Source organism: Balearica regulorum, chromosome 1, assembly GCF_011004875.1.
Source record: "Balearica regulorum gibbericeps isolate bBalReg1 chromosome 1, bBalReg1.pri, whole genome shotgun sequence".
Taxonomy (NCBI): Eukaryota; Metazoa; Chordata; class Aves; order Gruiformes; family Gruidae; genus Balearica; species Balearica regulorum.
In genome coordinates this window covers 55724717-55744073 of record NC_046184.1, presented here as the reverse complement: position 1 = coordinate 55744073, position 19357 = coordinate 55724717, and the positions used below count along the sequence as shown (strand labels likewise).

Here is a 19357-nt window from a genome sequence, read left to right as displayed (position 1 = left end):
CTGTTGCTCTTGGATTCATTACTGCCCAATGTGATATATGCCCTTTAATATACCCGTTTCTATTCCCCTCTCCCCATTATCATCCTCCACTGCACTGTTCGGTCTAAAGCAAACACTCCAGGGCAGATGCCTGTTGCGTTGTCTCTACCACGCTCTGTTCATTTTCACTTCAGGTTGTGTCACTCTTCTCCGAATTCTCTCCCCACTGACTGACTTCTTTCTTGTGCTGAGGTGCTCTATTATGTTAGTGTCTGTGTTATGCACGTTCTTTTGTTTCCAGTCAGTAATCTCTGCGGGAAGTGCAGGCCGAGGGACACTGACCTCCTGCAGCCATCCTTGAATTTTCTGTACTGGAGCCTTCATCAGACAACACCTTGTAGTCAACAAAGAGGTAAGGCAAGATTGTATTGATTGCTAAGTTAATCTCAGCGAGGTCATAGCTTGGCCATCAGAGACTGTATTCTGTCTCAGCAAGTAAGGTGGATTTTTCCCCTTCCAGATGCAGCATTACAGTTAACAAAGACCATTTTGTATTTGGGATGAAGTATTTTAGGTTGAGGGTTTTGTTTTGATTTGGTTTGGTTTTGCTGCCTTCTGATGATTCAGGAAGTGGCTGCTGAGAGACAGAACCACTGTATTTTTCTTTTTCATAAAACACAGCAGTGGGGCTTTGGTGCCTTGCTTGAAATGTCCTGGTATTGCCATGGTTCAAAAAAATTAATAATAGAGAACAGCTCTAACCAACCTTCCAGCTGTATTAGCTGAAGGCTGGTCATTTTATTAGCTGGCCAGCCAGTCTCTTGTGCTGTGGGGGATGAATACCAGCATAGCTGGACAGCCTTACTCTGATGAGCCGTGGCACCTGGGCTGCCTCACTGCAGCAGGGATGTGCTCTGCACTTCTCTCCTGCTTGTCAAGCTGGTTTAACCTGTGCCATCCTCTCAGCCTCTCTGCTTATGTTTCTCCCATGCAGCAGTGGCTGTGCTGCTCTCCAACGTGTCCTTGCTAGAGCTCCTGCAGAAGGTTTTGGAGTGCACCTGGTTGCGATCCCCTCCCTCTCACCCTGCTTACCTGTCACCTGAGGATGCCTTGCTGTGCTCTGGATGGCTGTTGGTAGCCTCCCTCTTACTTTATCAGCATCGCTACAATACTGAGGTTAGAACTACTCTAGTGTTCAGATCCAGGGAATGGCTAAACCTTAAAAAATAAAAAATCTTCATTAGCAGAGGAAAGTGGTTTGCTTTGGCCTGGAATCTACTTGCCTGTGCTGCTCTTTTGTTATTGTCCACAGGAAGTTAGTCCCTGCTGCACTTCTCCAGCAGGACTGGAAGCTAGCGTGTTGCTGAAGGGTGAGACCCGAATCACTGGAGAGTTAGAGAAGGGCAGAAATCTTGAGGGGAAAAGTGCATACCCAGCCCTCTTGACCCAAATCACTTTCCTCTTAAGGACAGAGCAAAATACATTTTAAGGCCTTTCTCAAGGGAAGGCTGGGGGTGGGAGACACAGGTCCCATGTTGTTAACTGCTTTTTTGATACTAAAATGATCAATAGTGGAACAGTCACAATCCAAACCTATTATTGGCAAGTAAGTGTTCAGTATTAGCAAGCTTTTCTGAATGTGGGCAGCTGTCATTGTATTTGATGCTTTGCAGTCTGACAAAAGAGCTAAGCTGGAGCTGTCAGCTGATACTGGAATTACAACTTCAAGGGAAGCACTTTCTAATGGGGGATAACGTTTCCTTTTGAAGTATCTGCCCAGGCCTCTTTTCCCTCTCTTGATACGGTGTTAAACAGCATTTCATGAGTTGTGCGCTCTGCCCTTGCAGTTATGCCCAGCAGAGTACGTTCTTTGGGAGTCGGTGCACATATTCGCAGGTGATAAAATCACATTCAGGACATGCGTGCATCTGCACAGAGAGGCAAGGGTTTTCCAAAAGGCCAACCCAGACTAAGTCTTCACCTGTTATTTCACAGGTGTGCTGCCTCTGCTTAGGTCTTACAGCATGGGACTTTTACGGACTGTCGGCTGTGTGAATGCCTGGCAAGGCCTGCCTGTCCCTGCTCTATTAACTGCTAAGTACAATTTACCTTCTCAGTTTCCAAGTCAGAGCTGTGTCTGGGTGGTCAGCGTTGTGCCAGTCCCAAAAGGGATTCAATTCTAATGGCTAGTGTTGAGCTTCATCTTCTGGGAGTGACTCACTCAGTTCATACTGATCCTTGAAATGCAATCATTTACTGGCTTATAAACCCGTTGTTTGGCTTCATCAATACCTTACTGGCTTGATGTGCTATGATGTTCAATCCAGAATCCTTCTTGCACCAGAGATGGGGAAAGAAACTACAGATACAGGTGGCAAATGGAAGTGGTTCAAGGCTGCTTCGGTGTTTCTAATCATCAGCATTTCTAATCTTCTGCTGAGGGGGGGAAGGAGAGGGGACAGAGGAAGTCTCACTTCTCTTGCTGCTTTCTGCTGCTCAGTATAGCTGAAGCTGCACAAAGCATCCCGGAGGCCCTTGTAAGAGAGCCTTTGGCCTTTGTGGCTGTGAATGTGAGCTGATGCCAGGCTGTCTCCCCGAGCCTGCAGTTTTTTAGAGGGGAACAATGGCTCTGAGAAACGGCCACATTCATCTCAAGCTGATGTTAATAGTGAGGACTCGTCTGGCCAGAGCAAGCTTACATCTTGACTGTGTTACTGCTACTGGCTTTAGCAGGAGCCTGTGGATAACCCTGGGTCATGGATGGTAGACTATTAAAGGCTTTGGCTTGCAGTTCTTAGACAAGTAACCACTGCCACGCTGTTGCAGGAGGTACTCCTAGCTCTCCTGTTGAACATTTCTCTCTTAGGAAGACGGTTTGAAGGCATCAGGCCTGTGGTCTTTATGCCTGCCCTCCCATGCCAACTCTGCCTTACTGAAGAGCTTGAACCCTTCTGGGTTTCTGCAAGGCTTCATGCCACTGCAGCTGGATGGCTGCTCTGTGAGGGAAACTGTATTGCAGACTGCCCTCTCAAGCCCTCCTTTCCTCTAGTTTCCAAGTCCCTAAGTTTCTCTGCCTCCTTCACGCAAGCCGTAGTTCCAAGCCTTGGGCTTTCTGCAGGCTTCCCAGCTCCAGTAGGCAGGGACAGATTCTTGTCGCTGCTGGCCTTTGCTTGCCTGGCCCCTCAGTCTTGCTGACTGGCTGTGTGGCTGAGGTACAGCCGTGTTTGATGATGCCTGTTCCTGCTACTCCATGTGCTCAGCAGTCTGGCAGTTATGTGCCAGGGGGCTTTGCAGGGAGCAGTGAGAGCAACACAGGCAAACAAGTTGCACTGTGGTTTGGAAGCTGTGCGAGGCTGGCAGCTGGTGGTGAGTGAAACTTGAGGGCCCAGTGATGTGACTCTCCCTTCTGGGTCAGGCTCCAGAAACCCTGTTGCTGTTCCCTTGCTTTTCAGTGGTCACCATGGGGTAGTGTCTAAGAACTGAAGGTATGTAAGGGCACTTTTGACATGGTCCAAACGAGCACCATTTTTCCTTTTCTATTTCATTCTCCTCTAGGTTCACCAGACGCTTTCTCTAGACCTAACAGAAGTCTTGAATGCAGTGATCTTCAGGAAGAAGAAGCCAATCCTGCTGCTAGGTATTTTGCATCTGTTACGGGGATTTGACTGGAAGCAGCTGCTAGTACCATGCTACAGGCAATGAGGGAGAACTGGTGACTATGTAGGATGGTGGAGGTGCTGGTGGGAATCTGGAAGCTTTGGTCCATTTGGCTTTGGGAGTACATAACTGGTGGTGAGAAAGGGCAAAAGGGAATTGTCTGGAGTTCTGCTGTGTTTGGACAAATCTTCCTTGGAGGTTGGTAGTGACATCAGGGACTGAGTGTGAACTGGGATAGTGTCTCACAGGGAGGAGACAAAGAAGGGAATCCATGTTGCCGTTCCTGCCTGCAGCTGTCAGCAGCTGCTGGGCAACTCCCGTGGGCCCTTAAGCCCAAATTTTCTCTTCTCACCTCTCCCATGCTGCTGGACAGGCACCAACACACAGGGCAGGGGAGAAGAAAACACTGACACACACTATTAAGCATCTCCCTGTCTAGTGAGCATCGTGCAGTTCCTGAGAGCTGTCCTGCGACAGAACTTCTCCTCCTCTCTGTTGGTGATTGTTGGCCAAAACACAGCCCAAGGTGCCATGCAACCACAGCCGTCATCGCTGCAGGATGCTGCCCTGCACCCCCTCGCCATGGGGCAGATCTTCTCGCTTGTTGTCAGTCTGCAGAACCTTTTGGTGCATGTCCAGTTGCAGGTATATAATATGTGACTTTTGGAGCACTACTGTTGTTGGGCTTCAAGCAGGTACACTACCCTGTGGAGGAACCGTGCTGTTGCAAAACCTAAGGGGCTGCCTATTTTTTTTTTTCTTCTGCCTGCATTTTCCACCCCTTAGAGACATGTGATGAGGAGGAGGGAAAATGCTCTTGCTGCAGCATGGTGCAGTGAGAAAGAAGGTAAATCAAGCTATGCGGTACTCCCTGCTGCTGAACCAGATAGCTGAAATTCTGTGTACTAATGACGATCTCTGTTTTCCCATCTCCCGCTCTGCAGGGACACCACACCCACAGGGACAGAGGTGGGGAAAGTGTAACAAATCCCAGTCCTTCCCCCCCCCGCCCCTGGCAAGGTGCTGTGGGGGTAGTGCATCAGTGTACATTTAACTTGCTCAAGTGATGTTGGGCTCCAGGGAACAGTACATTGGTTTACATTTAACTCTCTCGAGCAATGTTGGGCTCCCATCTTTGTTCTTTAGAGGCTGTTACTTAATTTTTTCTTAGTCTCAGAATAAGTAGTCATGCCTTTGTCTGGCTCCTTGATGTGACAGATAATTTGCAGCACGTTGCATCCCATGAAGGAGATGAAGGGTGTTATTTTCTTGTGCTGCGTGCTCTTCAGATCCCACCACTTTATGAATTTTCCTCTTGCAATAGCTGTTGACTGGGTTTTTTTCTTCTTTTTTTTCCCCCTCTTGGTATTCCAGAAAGACTTGCTGCTCTCTCAAGCTGTGGTTGCCTGCCTGGAAACCTTAGTGGAATACCTGTATGTGAAGAACCAGGATGTTGGTAAAGTCTTCCTGCTCTTTCTTTTCCTGGGTTTCCCTCCTGCAGTGAGTTTGAGCTCTTTGATCTCCATCCATTAGTGCCCTGGAGCAGATGCTTAATGAGGTTGTGCCCAATAAGAAAAAGTATTTGTATGCCTGAAGTTAATCATGTGCTTTGTGGGATGAAATCACACTGCCTAGCTCCCTTGCAGGCATGAGTCCTCACTTTGACTCTGGACACAGAGATGCTTTCCAGATGGAAAAAAGTCATTCCCGCCCCCCCATATGGTAAGAGTGAAAGGTTTAGGAATGGAGGGAGTATAGGAATAGTCTTTTACTTCCAGGCCAGTTGTAGCAAACCTTTAGACCATAAATATAGGGGAGGGAGGATCTGAATATGATGTGTCTTCCACACAGACAGTGCTGGTCACAGTTTGGCCTTGAGGGAGGGGAAAGGGGAACAGGGTACTAGGCAGCCTTAGGGAATGGAAGCTGGAAATTCTAGATTTCCAGGGGCAAATGCAGACCTTGGTTTCTGGAGTCTGTGTCAGACCTAATGTATACCATTTTAGCAATATAACATAATATGACAGTGTTGTACACTCGGGGGGAAGAATAAACCCTTCTGCTTCTTGTCAGCCTCCTGCCATAAAGTCCAGGTGCTGTCTCTGCTCTCAACGCAGACAGCAAGTTCTCTGTACCCTGACCTGTTCAATTCAGTCATTTAAACACGGCGAGAGGGGATGGAGTGAATGAACACCAGACAAAAGGGACATTGGTGGGAGAGAGGAAGTGGTTGAATAAAAATGTAATACTGCAGATGAATGACAGCCAGTAACTGAAGGGAGGCGATTAAAAGGCTGGGTTGAAAAAAAAAAAAAAAAGGTGGTATGTTACAGGGAGGTTCCACTGATTTGGGATGAAGTTAATGAAATGCTGCTTCAGCGACAGCTGAACCTGTCACTCTAGCTGCCTAAGTTCTTGCTGTGGTGCAGAAGTTCGCAACAGTGATAACAGGAGTCTCCTTATTCCAAGCAGAATGAGAGTCATAGCTACGCTGGACTGAAAGATGCGAGAGCACTGCAAAGAGTGTGGCCTGGACTCTGCCTTTAGAAGTTGCCTCGCTTGAGGCTTTCTGAAATTCTATCTTGGTCCAGAGATTTTTCCAGATGTGCAAAGCAAACTCAGTGTACAGTGCTGATACCTTCTCATTTCCACTAGTTAAAAGATACCCCCAAACATTTTACATTATTTTTAGTATTATTTTCCCATAGAAAAGATTCTTGTAGTGGCAATAGGGAAGTTACGTGACTGCGTGACCTGAGTCATGAAACTCCAGTGAGTTGCCATGGTGTAACAAGTTCTATCAGCTGACCTCTTGTAATTGTCCATCCCATGCAATAAATGCATCCTAATCTGCAATAAATACAAGGGAGTAACACTTCAGTGTTCAGTGAGAGACTTCACACTGTCATAGAGAGTGACCCTGATCCTTACCTCTGTTTATCATATATGCTCCTTATTAAGAACATTTTCTCTACGGAGTGTTTGCATTGCTGCCATCAGCCTGGCTGGTCCCCATAGTATGCTCTCTGATGCAGATCCAGGCTCAGTTTGTGCAGCTTAGGTTATAGGGCTTTCTTCATTCCCCAAAGAGTATTCTGCAGCTAAATAAAACCCGTGGTCAGGAAACTTGTGCTCATATTGAAACCAGAGGGTATTATTTTTAAAACCCTGGGCTAAAGATATGCCCTTACTATTTTATGACATGCACCCCAGGAGAAGGTTTCTCTTCCTGTACTGGCACAAAGATGGGCAAAGTGTACTTTTTGCTTTAAAAAAGCTATTAAGCTTTTGTCCTTATGACTAAACTCTTGCCCAAAGAATGACAGATTAAAAAGCAAGTAAGAACAGAGCAAAATATCCCCTTCGTGTTTCACAGCGTGGGGTCTAGAAGAGAAAACTTGGGGTCAGTATTGAAGACTGTCCTTATCCGGGTCCAGCCTGTCACTTGGCCGATTTTAAAGCTGTGTTTGATTGGCTTCTCCTTCTCTCCCAGCTCTACATGTTGCTTCACAGCCCTGGCACCGATTCCTGCTCTTCACACTACTCAATGGGGGCCAGAAGTCCTTTTTGCAGCCAGAAGTTCTCAGGCTGATGACTTTGGTGAGCAGGGGAAGGGCAGACTGGTCTCCTTTTTTTCCAGTATGTTGGTACGATGCATGCAGGTCGGTTATTGGAACTTACCGCCTATGCACCTGCAATCTCAGATACTGCTGTGGCTTTGTCTGGCACTGTATTTGTGCCCTGTAATAATGATACTTTCAAGCGAACTTCCCTTCCACACCCTGCAGAAACTGACTGCTGTTAGTGAGCACGTCCTGTTCTTCTGGTGTTTGTAGCATTTATTTATATCATCTAGGACCCCTGGGGAGGAGAGGGGAAGCCTACAGAGAACACTCAACTGCTGTTGCCAGTCCAGGAGCATGCTGCGGCTCTCTGGAGAGTGGAGCTCTGCTTGGCATTACAGCTTGTCTCCCTGTCTTTGACCTTACAGACCTGACTTTTCAGGGCAGGGAGTCACCTCAGTCTGCTGTACCTGGGGCCTGCGAGCAAGAGCGGGAACGTGGTCCTACCGAGCAGGAATACTGACGATAAAGCCCTCGTGGCAGTGGATGAGAGGAAGGGGCTATTAATGTGAACCTTCCCCCTCCAAAATACATCATGAGTCTGTGAATCTTTGTTATTTCACTTGTAAAAGGTTACCTGGTTAACTTAGTTCCTTCCTGACCTAAACCAAAGTAAGTCTGGTTATAAATCAGAGCACCGTCAACACGGATATTTGCGCTGGTTGTGTTAGAAGTGATGCCTGTGGTTAAGGTGCTGCAGCATCCCATTACACAGAAGAGGTTTTTCCAGGAGATGAGTCACTGTTGGAGTCTGTGGGTCTTTCACTATTTAATGCCTTTTGTTTTTTCCTTTGTTCAAGTTTCTGAGATATCAGAGCAGCAATATTATTTCTCAAAAAGAAATTACCCAGATTCTCCAGGAGGCAACAGAAACCAACTTAGCAGAGCTGCCTGAGGCCACGTCTCGTGCTCTTCACCTCTTCCTTTGTCAGGTAAGAGAGTGGTGACTGCCTAGGAAAATGAGAAGGGAATCCCTGTGATGGGGACCCATAAGCTTCCTTTGAGGAGGTTTTAGTAATATGATGAGGAATCGTGCAGCTGCTAGCTTGGCCTACTGCCTTGAGGGATACGCATTGAAATGGGAAAGCGAGCGATACCAGCAGCTATCTAAACTGTGTTGTCAGTATTGTTGCGGGTGGCCCCTTCATTCCCCCCAGATCAAAGTTTGAAGGTCTTATTGCTCTGTGAGGAGATGAGGGAGGGAGGTATAAAGGAATAAGCCAAAAGAACAGTTTCTTGTTGGTCTGGAAATCAGTCTTTCTACTGACTGCTCAGATTCAGAGCAGTCATTGCCAGGTGGAGCCAGTGCAGTCAGAGAGCATTCAGACCTTGCTGGAGCGTCTCCTGGGACAGAGGAGTGCTTGTGTAAAACATCAGGACATTGTGTATCCTTTACTGGGCAGATGCCTGTGGTAGGTCATGCAAGAGTGGTAGGTGTAACAGATGTGGAAGGGATGCCTTATCCTTCCCTTGTTCCAGATGAAGGCAAACAAAAGTGGAACAACAGAGTGGTGGCTACACTTGGATATCTTTGGGATGAAAGACTTCATCATCCCAAAATTTGAGAAGACATTTAGGAAGTGAGGAGACATTTGGGATGAAAGATGGGCCTCTCTGCTGGGATTGCATTCATCTGTATGGCAGAGGTGGTCTAATGAAGGGGGAGCCGGCCGGGGAGTCTGCAACTTCAAAGCTGTAACAATCCCTGTATTGATTTCCCTGGAGGATGAATGATCACTTCACCTCTGCGTGCTGACTGGCACCAGTAGTTCTGTGAAGTCGTGGAAACCCAAAGATGACTCGAGCACCATGTGAGTACAGCAAGCATTCAGAAACTGCTGAGTGGAGTTACCGAATTGCGTTCTGCTTGGCCTTGGCTTTCGAGTCCCCTGCTGAGAACTGAATCCTCTTCTCCATGGACAGGAGGCAGGGCTCACTCTCAGATTACTTGAGGAGAAAGAGGGAGCCTGATGCAGAATTTGTTTATTCCTCAAACTGTCTGCTTTTGCCTTCCTGTTTTCATCACAGTGCATTGCCTCAAACAGGTAGCAGTGATGGAAGTGGCCATGGCAGTGATTTCCTGTTGGGGTGGGGACTTCCTCTGCTGTGGGACAGCATCATCAGCCATGTGCAGGGCACGTACAGGGTGAGGTGTTTGTGAGGAGTAGCTTGTCCTTGTGCTTATCCCCCGTGTGATACTGCTGCTCTGTGGTGGGAGGGTCAGAGCACAAGTTGTCCAGATGGAGACCATCCAAGCCCCGTGAAGTTCCTCTCCACTGCCTTTGCCTATCTGTACGGGGGTGAGGGAAGGCGGGCAGGAGGCCTTGTTACATTGCTAAAGTTGCTTCTCATTTCTGGCTTTTCCGCGTGCAAAGAAGCCTTCAAATCTTGGTTGTTAGGGAGGGTTTTGGATATGCTTAAAGAGCAGCAGTGGTGGCTACCTGAAAAAGATAGTTATGAACATGGAAGACATAATCCTTTGGTCAAAACCAAGCTTTGACGTCAGTTTTGTCAAAAACGAACTTTCTTTCTGGTTCACCCACACTGGTGTTTCTCACATGTGTTTGGGGGAGGGTTGGTTTAGTAATGAAAACCTCCTGTCAGCAATGTGTCAACTGTGGGAATTCCAGTAGCATGCTGGAGTTTCAGGCATGCCTTCCCTTCAGTTTCCGCTCATGCCGTCAATAACAGATGTCTGGGAAGCGTGGCAGTGTCCCTCTCACACATTGGAGAATGAAATGAGAAGATATGGTGCACGCAGCAGAGGAACAAGGCAAGAATGGAATAGGAGACCCCATCCTGCCACTTATTCCCAGTGAGTAGTAGAGAGAGGATGGACAAAGGAAGTAATTTGTAGCTCATTTTCAGAAACAGGTTTGTTGAAAATCGTTTATAAAGACCAGTTACTGAAATGGCTCCTTGTTTCCTTTTCTGTGCGAGATGAGGCTTGGTCGATGCACTTCAGTTATCAAAATACAGAACCGCCTGGTGAAAACAATGTCGTACGTGGGTAGCAGGTGCCATAGGAGAGGCGTTCCACTCATCTGCCTTGGCCGGTGGTGCTGCGGCACGGCCCCGTTCCTCAGGGCTGGCAGGGGTGTTGGGGGGCTCAGCCAGGACCTTTTGGGAAGCAGCTGTGCTGCTTTGCCCACTGGGAAGAGCAGACTTCTTCCAGTTCAGGGATGATCCCCGAGGCTACAGCCCCAGACCCCCCCTTGCCCCCCTTTCTACTTGGGGCTTTAATTAACGAGGTTCCTTCCCCGCAGAGCCGGGGGAAACCCTCCCGCTGCCGAGGCAGAGCAACGGGACCAGCCTCGCTGGGCGAGGGAGCACGGCCCGGCTCCTTCCAGCCCCTCCCGCCGGCCGCCCGAAGCCGCACCGCCCGCGGGAGCCCCGGCGGGGCCGGACCGGTACCGGGGCGGGGCGGGAGCTCAGGAAGTGACGGGGCGGGGCGGAGAAGCGGCGGCGGCGGCGGCATGGCAGCGCGGCGGGCGTGAGCGCCGATCCCGGCCCCGGTACCCGGCCCGCAGGTGAGGGGGGCCGGGCCGCGCTGAGCCGCCCGGCGGAGCAGCCTGCGGGAAGGGGCCGGGGGAGCCGGGCGCCCGCCTCTCCCCGGGAAGGGGGGGTTGTCTCAGCGAGGCCGGCGGCGGCTTCCCGGCCGTGGCGGGGCAGGAGGGAAGGGTGGAGGCGGGGGCAGCCGGGGTGCCGCTCCAGGAACGGCGGGTAGGGGGTGGCCGCTGGAGCTTTGGTTAAACCGTCTGCTCTCCCTCTTCCTCGCTCCTGCCGGAGCCCCGTGTTGGAGCCGTGCGAGGAGCAGGCTGCTGGCAGCGCCGGGGAGGCAGCCGTCCCGCCCCGTGGGGTTGCATCCCTTCGTGTGCCGCCTGCTGCGTCCACTTGGACACGGCTCTGGGTGGGTTTCCCGCAGCACGGCCGGGGTAGTCTCAGCTAATCCGATTTCCACGCCTCCTTCCCCGTTTTAGCTTGCTTGAAAGAGAATCCCCGTCTCCTTGTGCCCGCAGCTGCCCGAGTGCCTCGGGGTGCCGCTGACCCCCTCCAGCGGGATGGGAGGCACGGAGGTAGGCTGGGACGGATCCGTCCTTGGTGGGGATCACAGCAGCTCGCTGCCTTCGGTCGGGGCTACCTAACCCCGGCTGGCGGCTGTCCCTACGATATGTGAGATCTGGTTTTGGTGGTTAAGGGGACTTTTGAGGCAAGCAGATGTCAACGGCGGGTGTTTCACTGAAGCACCTGATCCTGTAAGCCCTGTATAGAAATGCTGTAGCAGAAGTCTGAGCAGCCTGTGTTTCACTTCCAAAGGTTTTGGTTCGGCTGTGACAAGAGATTAATCCTCCTCTGGTTGACGGAGGAGCGGCTCGGGGATGGATTCGTGAGGCGGGGAGTTTTCATTCCATGTTTTGCCACGGTGTGCTCCCCGGGCAAGCTGGCTGATGATGGTTTTCCCCCTGCATTTCAGTGCCATGCGGGGGGGGGGGGGTGTCCTGCAAAAGTCCCTCCTGGGAACCAAAGCGTGGCAGCGTGGCTCTGCCTTGTGAGCTCATTAAGCGAATAAATCCCGGGGATGCTCGGTTCAGACGGGGCTCCTGCAGGAGAATTTATAAAGTCATTAAAAACATTTTAATGGAAAGTATTAGCCATCTATAACACAGCATCTGCTGTCGTGTCTTTGGAAAAAACACATCTAAATTAAGAGGATGGGAGACAGTGAGACAGACTGGTGGGCTTTCTGCTGAAGCAACCAGCTGGCCAGGGCTGCGAGGGAATATTGGTGGAAACTCCTTCCCATCTGTAGCATCAGGCCAGGCCCTGCCTCCCCGGACTGCTCTGGGAGGATCAGGGAGAGCTGGCTTTGGCAGGGATCAGTTCAGGGAGAAGCAGGGAGGGAAAAGAGGAGCAGCTCTGCTGTGTTTCTGTCTCATCTCATCCTTCAGTGGGTGTGAAGACACGAGGGAGGGTTTGTGGGGAAAGCATGGAGGACTATCCGCAAGAAGCTTTGGCATCCCTGTGCTTACAGAGTCCCTCTGCTATTAAAATGGGGTGAAACGGGCAGGGCAGCGAAGGGAAAGAAGCTCAAGCTGGTCCCACATGTCACCAGCAGCCTCACTTTCCCTAGGGGTGAGGGCAATGACTGGCTCCTGCTTCATTTTCACCGGGGTGTTTCAGCCCTGATGGATGACGACGGTCAGTAGCTTCGATGTGAGAACGAGTGTCGGCAGGGAAGGAAGGGGTCAGATGAAAAGGTGATGGGCTTCTGGGGTGGCATGGTTCTCCAGGTCTCTTTTTCTGACCTTGTCCCATGGCACAATCTGCAGGGCTGCTGCAGGAGGATTTGTAAAGTCATTAAAAATGTTTTCACTGAAAACACTAACCACCTGTACTGCAGCATCTGCTCTTGTGTCTCTGGAAAAGCCTGTCTCTGTTCCGAGCCTCGAGGACAGCCAGTCAGGCTGGTGGGCTTTTTGCTACGGCAACCAGCTGGCCGGCAACCACTTCGGCCGAGAGCCATGCTTTGCTCTGCTCCTGCCTGAGCGGGTTTTCTTGCAGCTCAACGTTTTCATCCTTGGAGCGGCTGTGGGGCATCCTCCAGCCACCCGGCTCCCATGTTGGAAGGGGTGGACACAGGACCCCCTGCCCTGACCAGGCATGCCAGGACTGCTGTGGGCAGCATGGCAGAGCTCCCGCGGGCAGCATTTCTGCTGTTTGCCTTTCAGCCTGGTCTGGAGGCCACCAGCTGCCTCCAAGGTCTCTCTTCCATTCTCCACAAGCACAGTAAATAGCCAGCCTGGTCCTTACGGCCGTGTATCTGATCTGAGGGGCAAACAGGAGGCTGAGTCCTGGGGCTGTGCTTTTGAGCTGTTGTTCTTCCTTCTCCCCAAGAGCCTGGGATGGAGCGAGCAGCTGTGGGGGCTCTGCAGAGGGGGGACCTGCACCCCCTCACTGAGCAAGGCCCCGGGTCCTGTTTTTTGGCAGGTTGAAGCAGTCTTTTGGAAGCTCACCAGGCTGGTGGGTCCAGCAGAGCATCTGCTTGCCTGGGCTGCAGAATTTCTCCTTACAGCTTTGGCTTGTCAGCATGCTTTGTGGCCTTCAGGGTGGCTGGAATAGGCCTTACGCCTCACACCACAGCGAGCAGAGGGGACAGACCCCGGGCATGGTATGGGAGGCTTGTGCTGCCATCCCGGCCCTGCATCATGTCTGAAACACAGATTGTGATGCTGAGCCCATGCTGGGGGCAGACATGTCTTCCTCTGTAACGCTGGTTGTAGTTATTTTGATCCATTGCTTTCCAGGGGTGTTGCCTTTTGCAAAGCAAAAATAACAGCAAAATAACACAGAGGGTTTCTCGTGCTGCCTGACGCCGTTTCCCTGCCCGTGCCAGGGGTACGAGGGTGCTTGGCTCAGCCTTGGCGGGAGCCGCATGGTGGGAGGTGCTGCTGATCCTTGCAGGGCCAGGAGAGCTGCCGGTGCTGCCCGCTTTGCCTCACTCGTGGGCCTGAGGTTGAACTAATTGTATTTGTTTAAAAAAGAAAAACAACAAGAAAAAAACTCTAAATGGGGTGTGAAGAAGGGATTTGTTTCTCTTCCAGTGTTAGGCCATCGCAGAGAGGCTTGGCCGGGCGGGTGAGCTGGGAAGGGGAGCAGGGTGGCCGGGTGAGGACAGCTCTGGTGGCCTCACACATCTGCCTTTCCCTCAAGAGCAGGAGGCGGCTGGGGGATGCCTCTGAAGGAGCTGCTGCCGCGTCCTTAATTGCCGGTGACCGCTACTCGGCTCTGCAGAAACCTCATCCCTGCGGACAGGCCACCTCGAGTCCCACTGCCTGCAGACCGAGGTACTGCTCTCCTTTTGGAGGTCTAGGCTGTCCCAGAGAACTTCTCCATTTAGCCTCTCTCCTGCACGTTGGCTCTGTCTGAGGGACCCTTGTGCCAGGAGCAGCTCTGCCCAACCGCTTCCCTGCAGAGCCTCAGGCTCTGCCAGGGGAGGGATGCGCTTGGGGTGAGGGGGGAGTTACCACCAGGTCACCCAACTGCTGCTTTTTCAGGGCCCACAGCTGGTGCCTGGCTTGTAGTGAGGAGAACGGTCCAGGTACCAGCACCCCAGGAGGTGAGGTGAGATGGCTCAGCTGGTCAAGCCTGGTGCTGAAGGAGAGGTGGACTTCAGCCCTTCAGTGAACCTTCTCCTCCCTTTGGCCCTGTTGCTTCGGTTGCTGGGCTGCTCTATCTCACAAACCCATCAAAAACCTAGCTGTTATTTTTGGGAGAAGGGGTAGGACTTAATTTTTCTGCTCAGTCAGGTCCCTGGCGGCCCAGCTGGTGCCCAGCTGGCAGTGGAGGCAGGTAGAAAGGAGGGGGAGACCAGGGCTTCCCTCGCAGGGGAGAGCAGGCTGGCTGCAGCATCGCCCCATGGCCCTGCTCTGGCCACTGTCTCCCTCAAACCCCTTGCAGGGACAAGGGAGAGATGGGCAAGGACCCTGGTGCCAAGGGCGATGTGCCATTGGTCCCAAGAGGCTCGTGTGACCCTTTAGTAAGTCTCCTTGCTGGTCATTGGTTTTGTTGGTCCATTTTGTTCCAGGCTGTGGCGGCCAACATGGATTTTCTCTTCATCTGCCCCTTTCTGCTGGTGCTGCTGCTGTCCCGGGGCAGCTTCGCAGACCTGGAAAAACAGAAGGTGGACTCTGGTTTGGAAATCTGTATCCTTCTCAGCAGCAGCCTGCCCCTCGTGTCCCACACTCGTGCCTGCTGAGGCTGGAGGGAGCTCACACCCAGGGAAAAGGTCGGAGACCAGGGAGAGGGGCACAGGGGGTGGGAGAGAGAGGACCCAGAACTGCTGGGCAGGTGCCTCTTTGCACTTCTCTAGAAGGGCTTTAGCCAGGGTTTTTGCTCTTCTCTAGAAGGGCTTTAGCCGAGCTCCAGGCTAACCAAGTGCCTGTCTCGGTGCAAGAGCAGTGCCTGGTGTTCTCCCAAGCGCAGCGCTTTTCCTTTCTGCTCCAGCATGCCGGGCGCCGAGCATGTTTCCCAGTCCGCTCTTGGGAGTGGCGTGGCCAGCCGGGTGGCAGAGTGTGTCTGCAGGTCTCAGTGCTTTGGGGTCACCAGCTGGGATGACGGAAGAGGGCTTCTGGGCTTGTGCCACTTGGTCTCCTCTGTGCCATGGGTATTTATTGCCCATGAGGAGGGGGGCTAATGCAAGTGCTTCTTAGCACACAGCAGCATCCCCTAGTGAACAGGCAAAGTATGAAAAGACAGTTAATATGTGTGCTCGTGGGGACATGTATGGGGAAGGTGGGAGTTCACGTTCCTCCTCCAGCCCGTCAGCCAGAGCAGGAGCTGGCAAGTAGAAAGCTCCCCACGAGCGCCCAGCATTGTTAAGGGGTGTCTGGGCAAAGGGGCTCATTGGAAACCCGTGTCTCATCCTGGCTCAGGCGCTGATCCCTGGCTCTCAGGCACCCTGTGGAGAACTGGAGGGGCTGGGATGGTGCCAGGTGCCCGGTGGAGGGGAGGAGTGGGAGCGTGGTGGGAGTGTGCCGGTGGCGCCCTTGACGGTGGTGCAGATAAGAAGCTGTTTGAGGTGAAGCGCAAGGACCAGATGAACGCGCTGAAGAACCTGATCGAGCTCAATGATGTCAACCAGCAGTACAAAATCATTGACATCATGCTCAAGGGACTCTTCAAAGTGAGCAACAGCACAGGCCACCCTCCAGGCTCGGTGTGCCGTGGGGTTGGGGAGGGTGGGCAGGAGAAGCAGGGAGGGCTGGGATACTCCGTGGGGTCAAAGAGAAGAGCTGGGTGGACAAGTGGGCTTTAGGACCCGAAGGGAGGATGCCATGGGGCTTTGAAGGGGGGCAGTTGAGGCAGGACCCCTGGGGTACAGGGAAGGCCCAGCAGGACAGGGCAGTAACCGAGGGCTCTGGCAGGTGCTGGAGGACTCCCGGGCTGTGCTCATTGCTGCCGACGTGCCTCCCGATGGGCCTTTCCCTCAGGATGAGAAAATAAAGGATGGTAGGTCCTCTCCGGTCCTTACCCCCATCCCTTTTCCAGTGCCTTGGTGCATCGCTGACAGTCCTCTTGGGACCAGCACCGGGGTAGGTATGAAACCCCAATGTACCCAGACCAGACCTGGGCTGATCCCTGTCGGTCGGGGACCCCGTTGCTGCCTCTCCAACCAGTTCATACTGGGGAGCCTACCCGCTTGCCCTCAGCCTCCTCACCTTTTGGCGGGGCCATAAGCACCAGTGGGACGGGGCGTGCGTACCAGTGTGCCGACACAGTGGGTGGCTATCCCCGCAGCGTACTCCCACGTGGTGGAGAACACCGCCTTCTTCGGGGATGTCGTCCTGCGCTTCCCCAAGATCGTGCACCACTACTTCGACCGCAACTCCAACTGGAACAGCCTCATCCGCTGGGGCATCGGCTTCTGCAACCTGACAGGCGTGTTCGAGCAGGGACCCCACTCCCAGGTCCTGGGGCTGGTACGGCTCCGGGTCCACCCTTGCTGCGTCCCCTCTCCGCTGCTGGGGCTGGGGGGGGTGAGGTTTTTGTGGTAAAAAGAGGGCGGGCAGAGGGCAGGGGGAGTGTACCCCACATCTGAGGGATGTCCTTGGGCTGAGGGATGGGGAAGAGCATGCAGGGAGCTGATGGGAAGGAGGGGACCGTGATCACAGGGGGATGTGGTGTGGGAGGCACCGCTCTCCGATGCGGTCTCTGCTTTGCTCTGTAGATGGCTCAGGAGCTGGGAATCAGTGAGAAATCACCTGATTACCGCAATCCCTTTAAAACGGACCACTCTGAGGTAAGATGGCAATGCCGCTGGCTCAACCCGTGGGTTTCCCCATTCCTGTTGTGGCTCCAGGCAGCCAGCTGGGGAAGGGAACGGGTGGCTTGGTAGGGAACGGCCAAAAACCCCCAGCGCAGAGGAAGCTTGGCCGAAATGTGTGCATTGAATTCCCCAGCTGGGCTGTTGTTGGTTTCGGGTGCCCGGTGCCATCTCCCCCTTCCTGTGACCACCTGCCCCATGGGAGCATCGGGAGCCCATTCGCCTTGTGCCGCATCCAACCTCAAGCCCCTTGGCATGGTGGGGCTTGCGCGATGGCTTCAGTGGATTTGGGGTTTTTCTGTGCGTGTGGGAGGCTGCGGGGGCTCCCCCATGCTGACTCCCCCCCCCTGCTGTCACCCCGCAGTTTTTCCCCAGTGCCGACACCTTCCAGAAGGCGCTGCGGGAAGAGGAGAAGCGGAGGAAGAAGGAGGAGAAGCGGAAGGAGATACGCAAGGGCCCGCGCATCTCCCGCTCGCAGTCGGAGCTGTAGCGTGTGGGGGCTTGCACCTCGTGGCAGGGGCGACGCTGCCGGGACGCGGAGTGGCTCACTCCCCCTCGGTGGCCTCGGGCCAGTGCCTGGCAGTCCCCTTTCCATTTGTGCCATGGGTTTTCTTTTGTTGCCTTTCCCTTTCGTTCGGTGGGGGCCGGGTGGCGGTGCCAGTGGGTTGCCCCAACGGGGCTGGGGGGAGCTGAAGTGGGGTACCCCTTCCCCAGAGCCAAAGCACAGACGGGAAGGCAGCAGGGCCATCCCCTGGGCTGGTCAGGGTGCTCCCACCCATGGAGGGGTAGGGCGAGGGGGACACACCGCGGCTGAACCCCGCGGGGTGCCCAGGGAGCCCTCCCCTTCGCAGCACGCGGTGCCCTGTGATGAACGTGCCTCCTCCATCATGGGTGGGCTGGGGAGCGTGTCACGCCAAACAGCCTCATGAGCAATGCTGCTTCTCTCAGTTTTGTTTTTGGGTTTTTTTGTTTCTTTTTTAAAGCCGGTGATCTCATCGGCACCCTGCCACCCGGTTATGCCTGGTCTCTGCCCAGCCGCTACCTCTGCCGGATCAGCTCTCCCCTCTTTCCAGCCGCTGTCTTACCAAGCAACATGCATTTCACCAGTCAGCCATAGTTCAAAAGGCTGACGGTGCCGGTTCCCGGCCCGACGGCACCCTGCTCTCCTGGGTGGCTACCGCAGCGCATCCCGGCGGGGAGGCAAACGTGCAGTGCATTTTTGGGAAGGAGGGATTTCAGCTCTTGTCCCTCTTTGCAGCCGGTGGGTGCCTGTAGCACAGGTACTGCTGATGCTGAAGGTGCTGGGGAACCAGCCCCGAACCCCTGTGAATGCGTCCTGCACCCCACACCCTGCCCACGCCGTCCTGCTCCCATCCCTCCCCTGTGGGGCTGCTTCTCTCTAATTTAGTCCCCCAAACTCTCTTCTTGGGGAGACAGCCAGCTACAGGCAGGTGGGGACAGCAGGGCTGATGCAGGGAGGGAGCCAGCCCATGGGCTGCCACCCTCTGTGGGGCGTCTGGGCTGCGGCGGGAGCAGAGGCAAGGGGCTGGTCCCGGGATCCGGCACAACCACCCTGCCTTTCCTCACGGCTGCTGCTGAACTCACACCGGAGGAGGCTCTGGCAGAGGGACTGTCCCCGAGAAGTGGGTGCTCTGTGCCGGGCTGGGGGCACTGCGGCCTTTGGGAAAGAGGAAATGTCCTCACTTTTTAACTGGGGAGCCACGTCCGTCCGGCGGGGGGGGGAGGGTGACGATGTGGACATGTTTTGTTTTTCTTGAATAAAATTGACCTTTTTTTTTCTTTTTTTTTTTTTTTTAATGTAAAAGAAGCCTGGCTCTTGCTCCCGTTCCTGATGGGAGCGGGTGTCGTGTCTGGCCCCTCAGGAGGTGAGGGGCCGTGGGGAGCTGCGGAGGGATGGAGACCCTAACGAGGGGAGGACAAACCCCTTCCTCTAACCGCTGCCTTCCACCTGGCCTTTCCCCCCCTCCCCAGAGTGTCGGCTCTGCCCCTGACGGGTTTTCTGTGGGCAGGGAGGGAGCCGGCAGCGCTCGTCCCGCTCCCACGCGTGTCCGGCGGCGGCTATGCTCGGCGCTGCGCATCGCATCGCTCCTCCCTAGCACCGCCCCCTCATGAATATTCTAATCAGGAGGGCTGGGGACCGCGGGGCGGGGCCACCTATGCTAATCGCAGCTGCTGATCGCTGACGCGCCATCACACCACGCGCCGCCGCGGCCGCCGATTGGCCGGCGGCGACCTGGTCTCATTGACAACAAAC

The 19357-nt window shown here is 53.7% G+C and overlaps 2 protein-coding genes across 5 annotated transcripts in view; both read left to right on the top strand.

Annotated features, from left to right (window-relative positions):
* MEI1 (meiotic double-stranded break formation protein 1) overlaps positions 1–10171 on the top strand; it is a 39117-nt gene extending 28946 nt beyond the window's left edge. The window contains exons 23-31 of the mRNA XM_075751210.1: positions 281–391; positions 974–1155; positions 3535–3616; positions 4076–4281; positions 5011–5092; positions 7130–7236; positions 8060–8191; positions 8535–8644; positions 9951–10171. Coding sequence (XP_075607325.1) covers positions 281–391; positions 974–1155; positions 3535–3616; positions 4076–4281; positions 5011–5092; positions 7130–7236; positions 8060–8191; positions 8535–8644; positions 9951–9996 — 1058 coding nt within the window. The 3' untranslated portion in view covers positions 9997–10171. The remainder of the gene's footprint in view (positions 1–280; positions 392–973; positions 1156–3534; positions 3617–4075; positions 4282–5010; positions 5093–7129; positions 7237–8059; positions 8192–8534; positions 8645–9950) is intronic.
* Positions 10172–10690: 519 nt separating this feature from the next.
* CCDC134 (coiled-coil domain containing 134) lies at positions 10691–18891 on the top strand. 4 transcript variants are annotated; one of them, XM_075751349.1, is made up of 8 exons: positions 10691–10789; positions 13976–14104; positions 14845–14962; positions 15821–15942; positions 16184–16268; positions 16557–16726; positions 16987–17058; positions 17447–18891. In XM_075751349.1, exons 3-8 carry the CDS (start codon positions 14860–14862, stop codon positions 17570–17572), a joined length of 678 nt encoding a protein of 225 aa, XP_075607464.1. In that variant the 5' UTR covers positions 10691–10789; positions 13976–14104; positions 14845–14859; the 3' UTR covers positions 17573–18891. The 4 variants fall into 4 exon arrangements, with proteins under 4 accessions (XP_075607464.1, XP_075607438.1, XP_075607454.1 ...); XM_075751323.1 differs by having other exon boundaries at positions 16557–16738; XM_075751330.1 differs by having other exon boundaries at positions 10701–10789; positions 13862–14104; positions 16557–16738.
* Positions 18892–19357: the final 466 nt, after the last annotated feature.

Bases quoted from the DNA above. Each gene is read 5' to 3' on its own strand.
- CCDC134 (XM_075751339.1), top strand. From the start codon at position 14,860: ATGGATTTTCTCTTCATCTGCCCCTTTCTGCTGGTGCTGCTGCTGTCC. The intron at 15,943-16,183 runs GTGAGCAACAGC...GGGCTCTGGCAG, and splicing joins TGCTCAAGGGACTCTTCAAA to GTGCTGGAGGACTCCCGGGC. The intron at 17,059-17,446 runs GTAAGATGGCAA...GTCACCCCGCAG, and splicing joins TTAAAACGGACCACTCTGAG to TTTTTCCCCAGTGCCGACAC.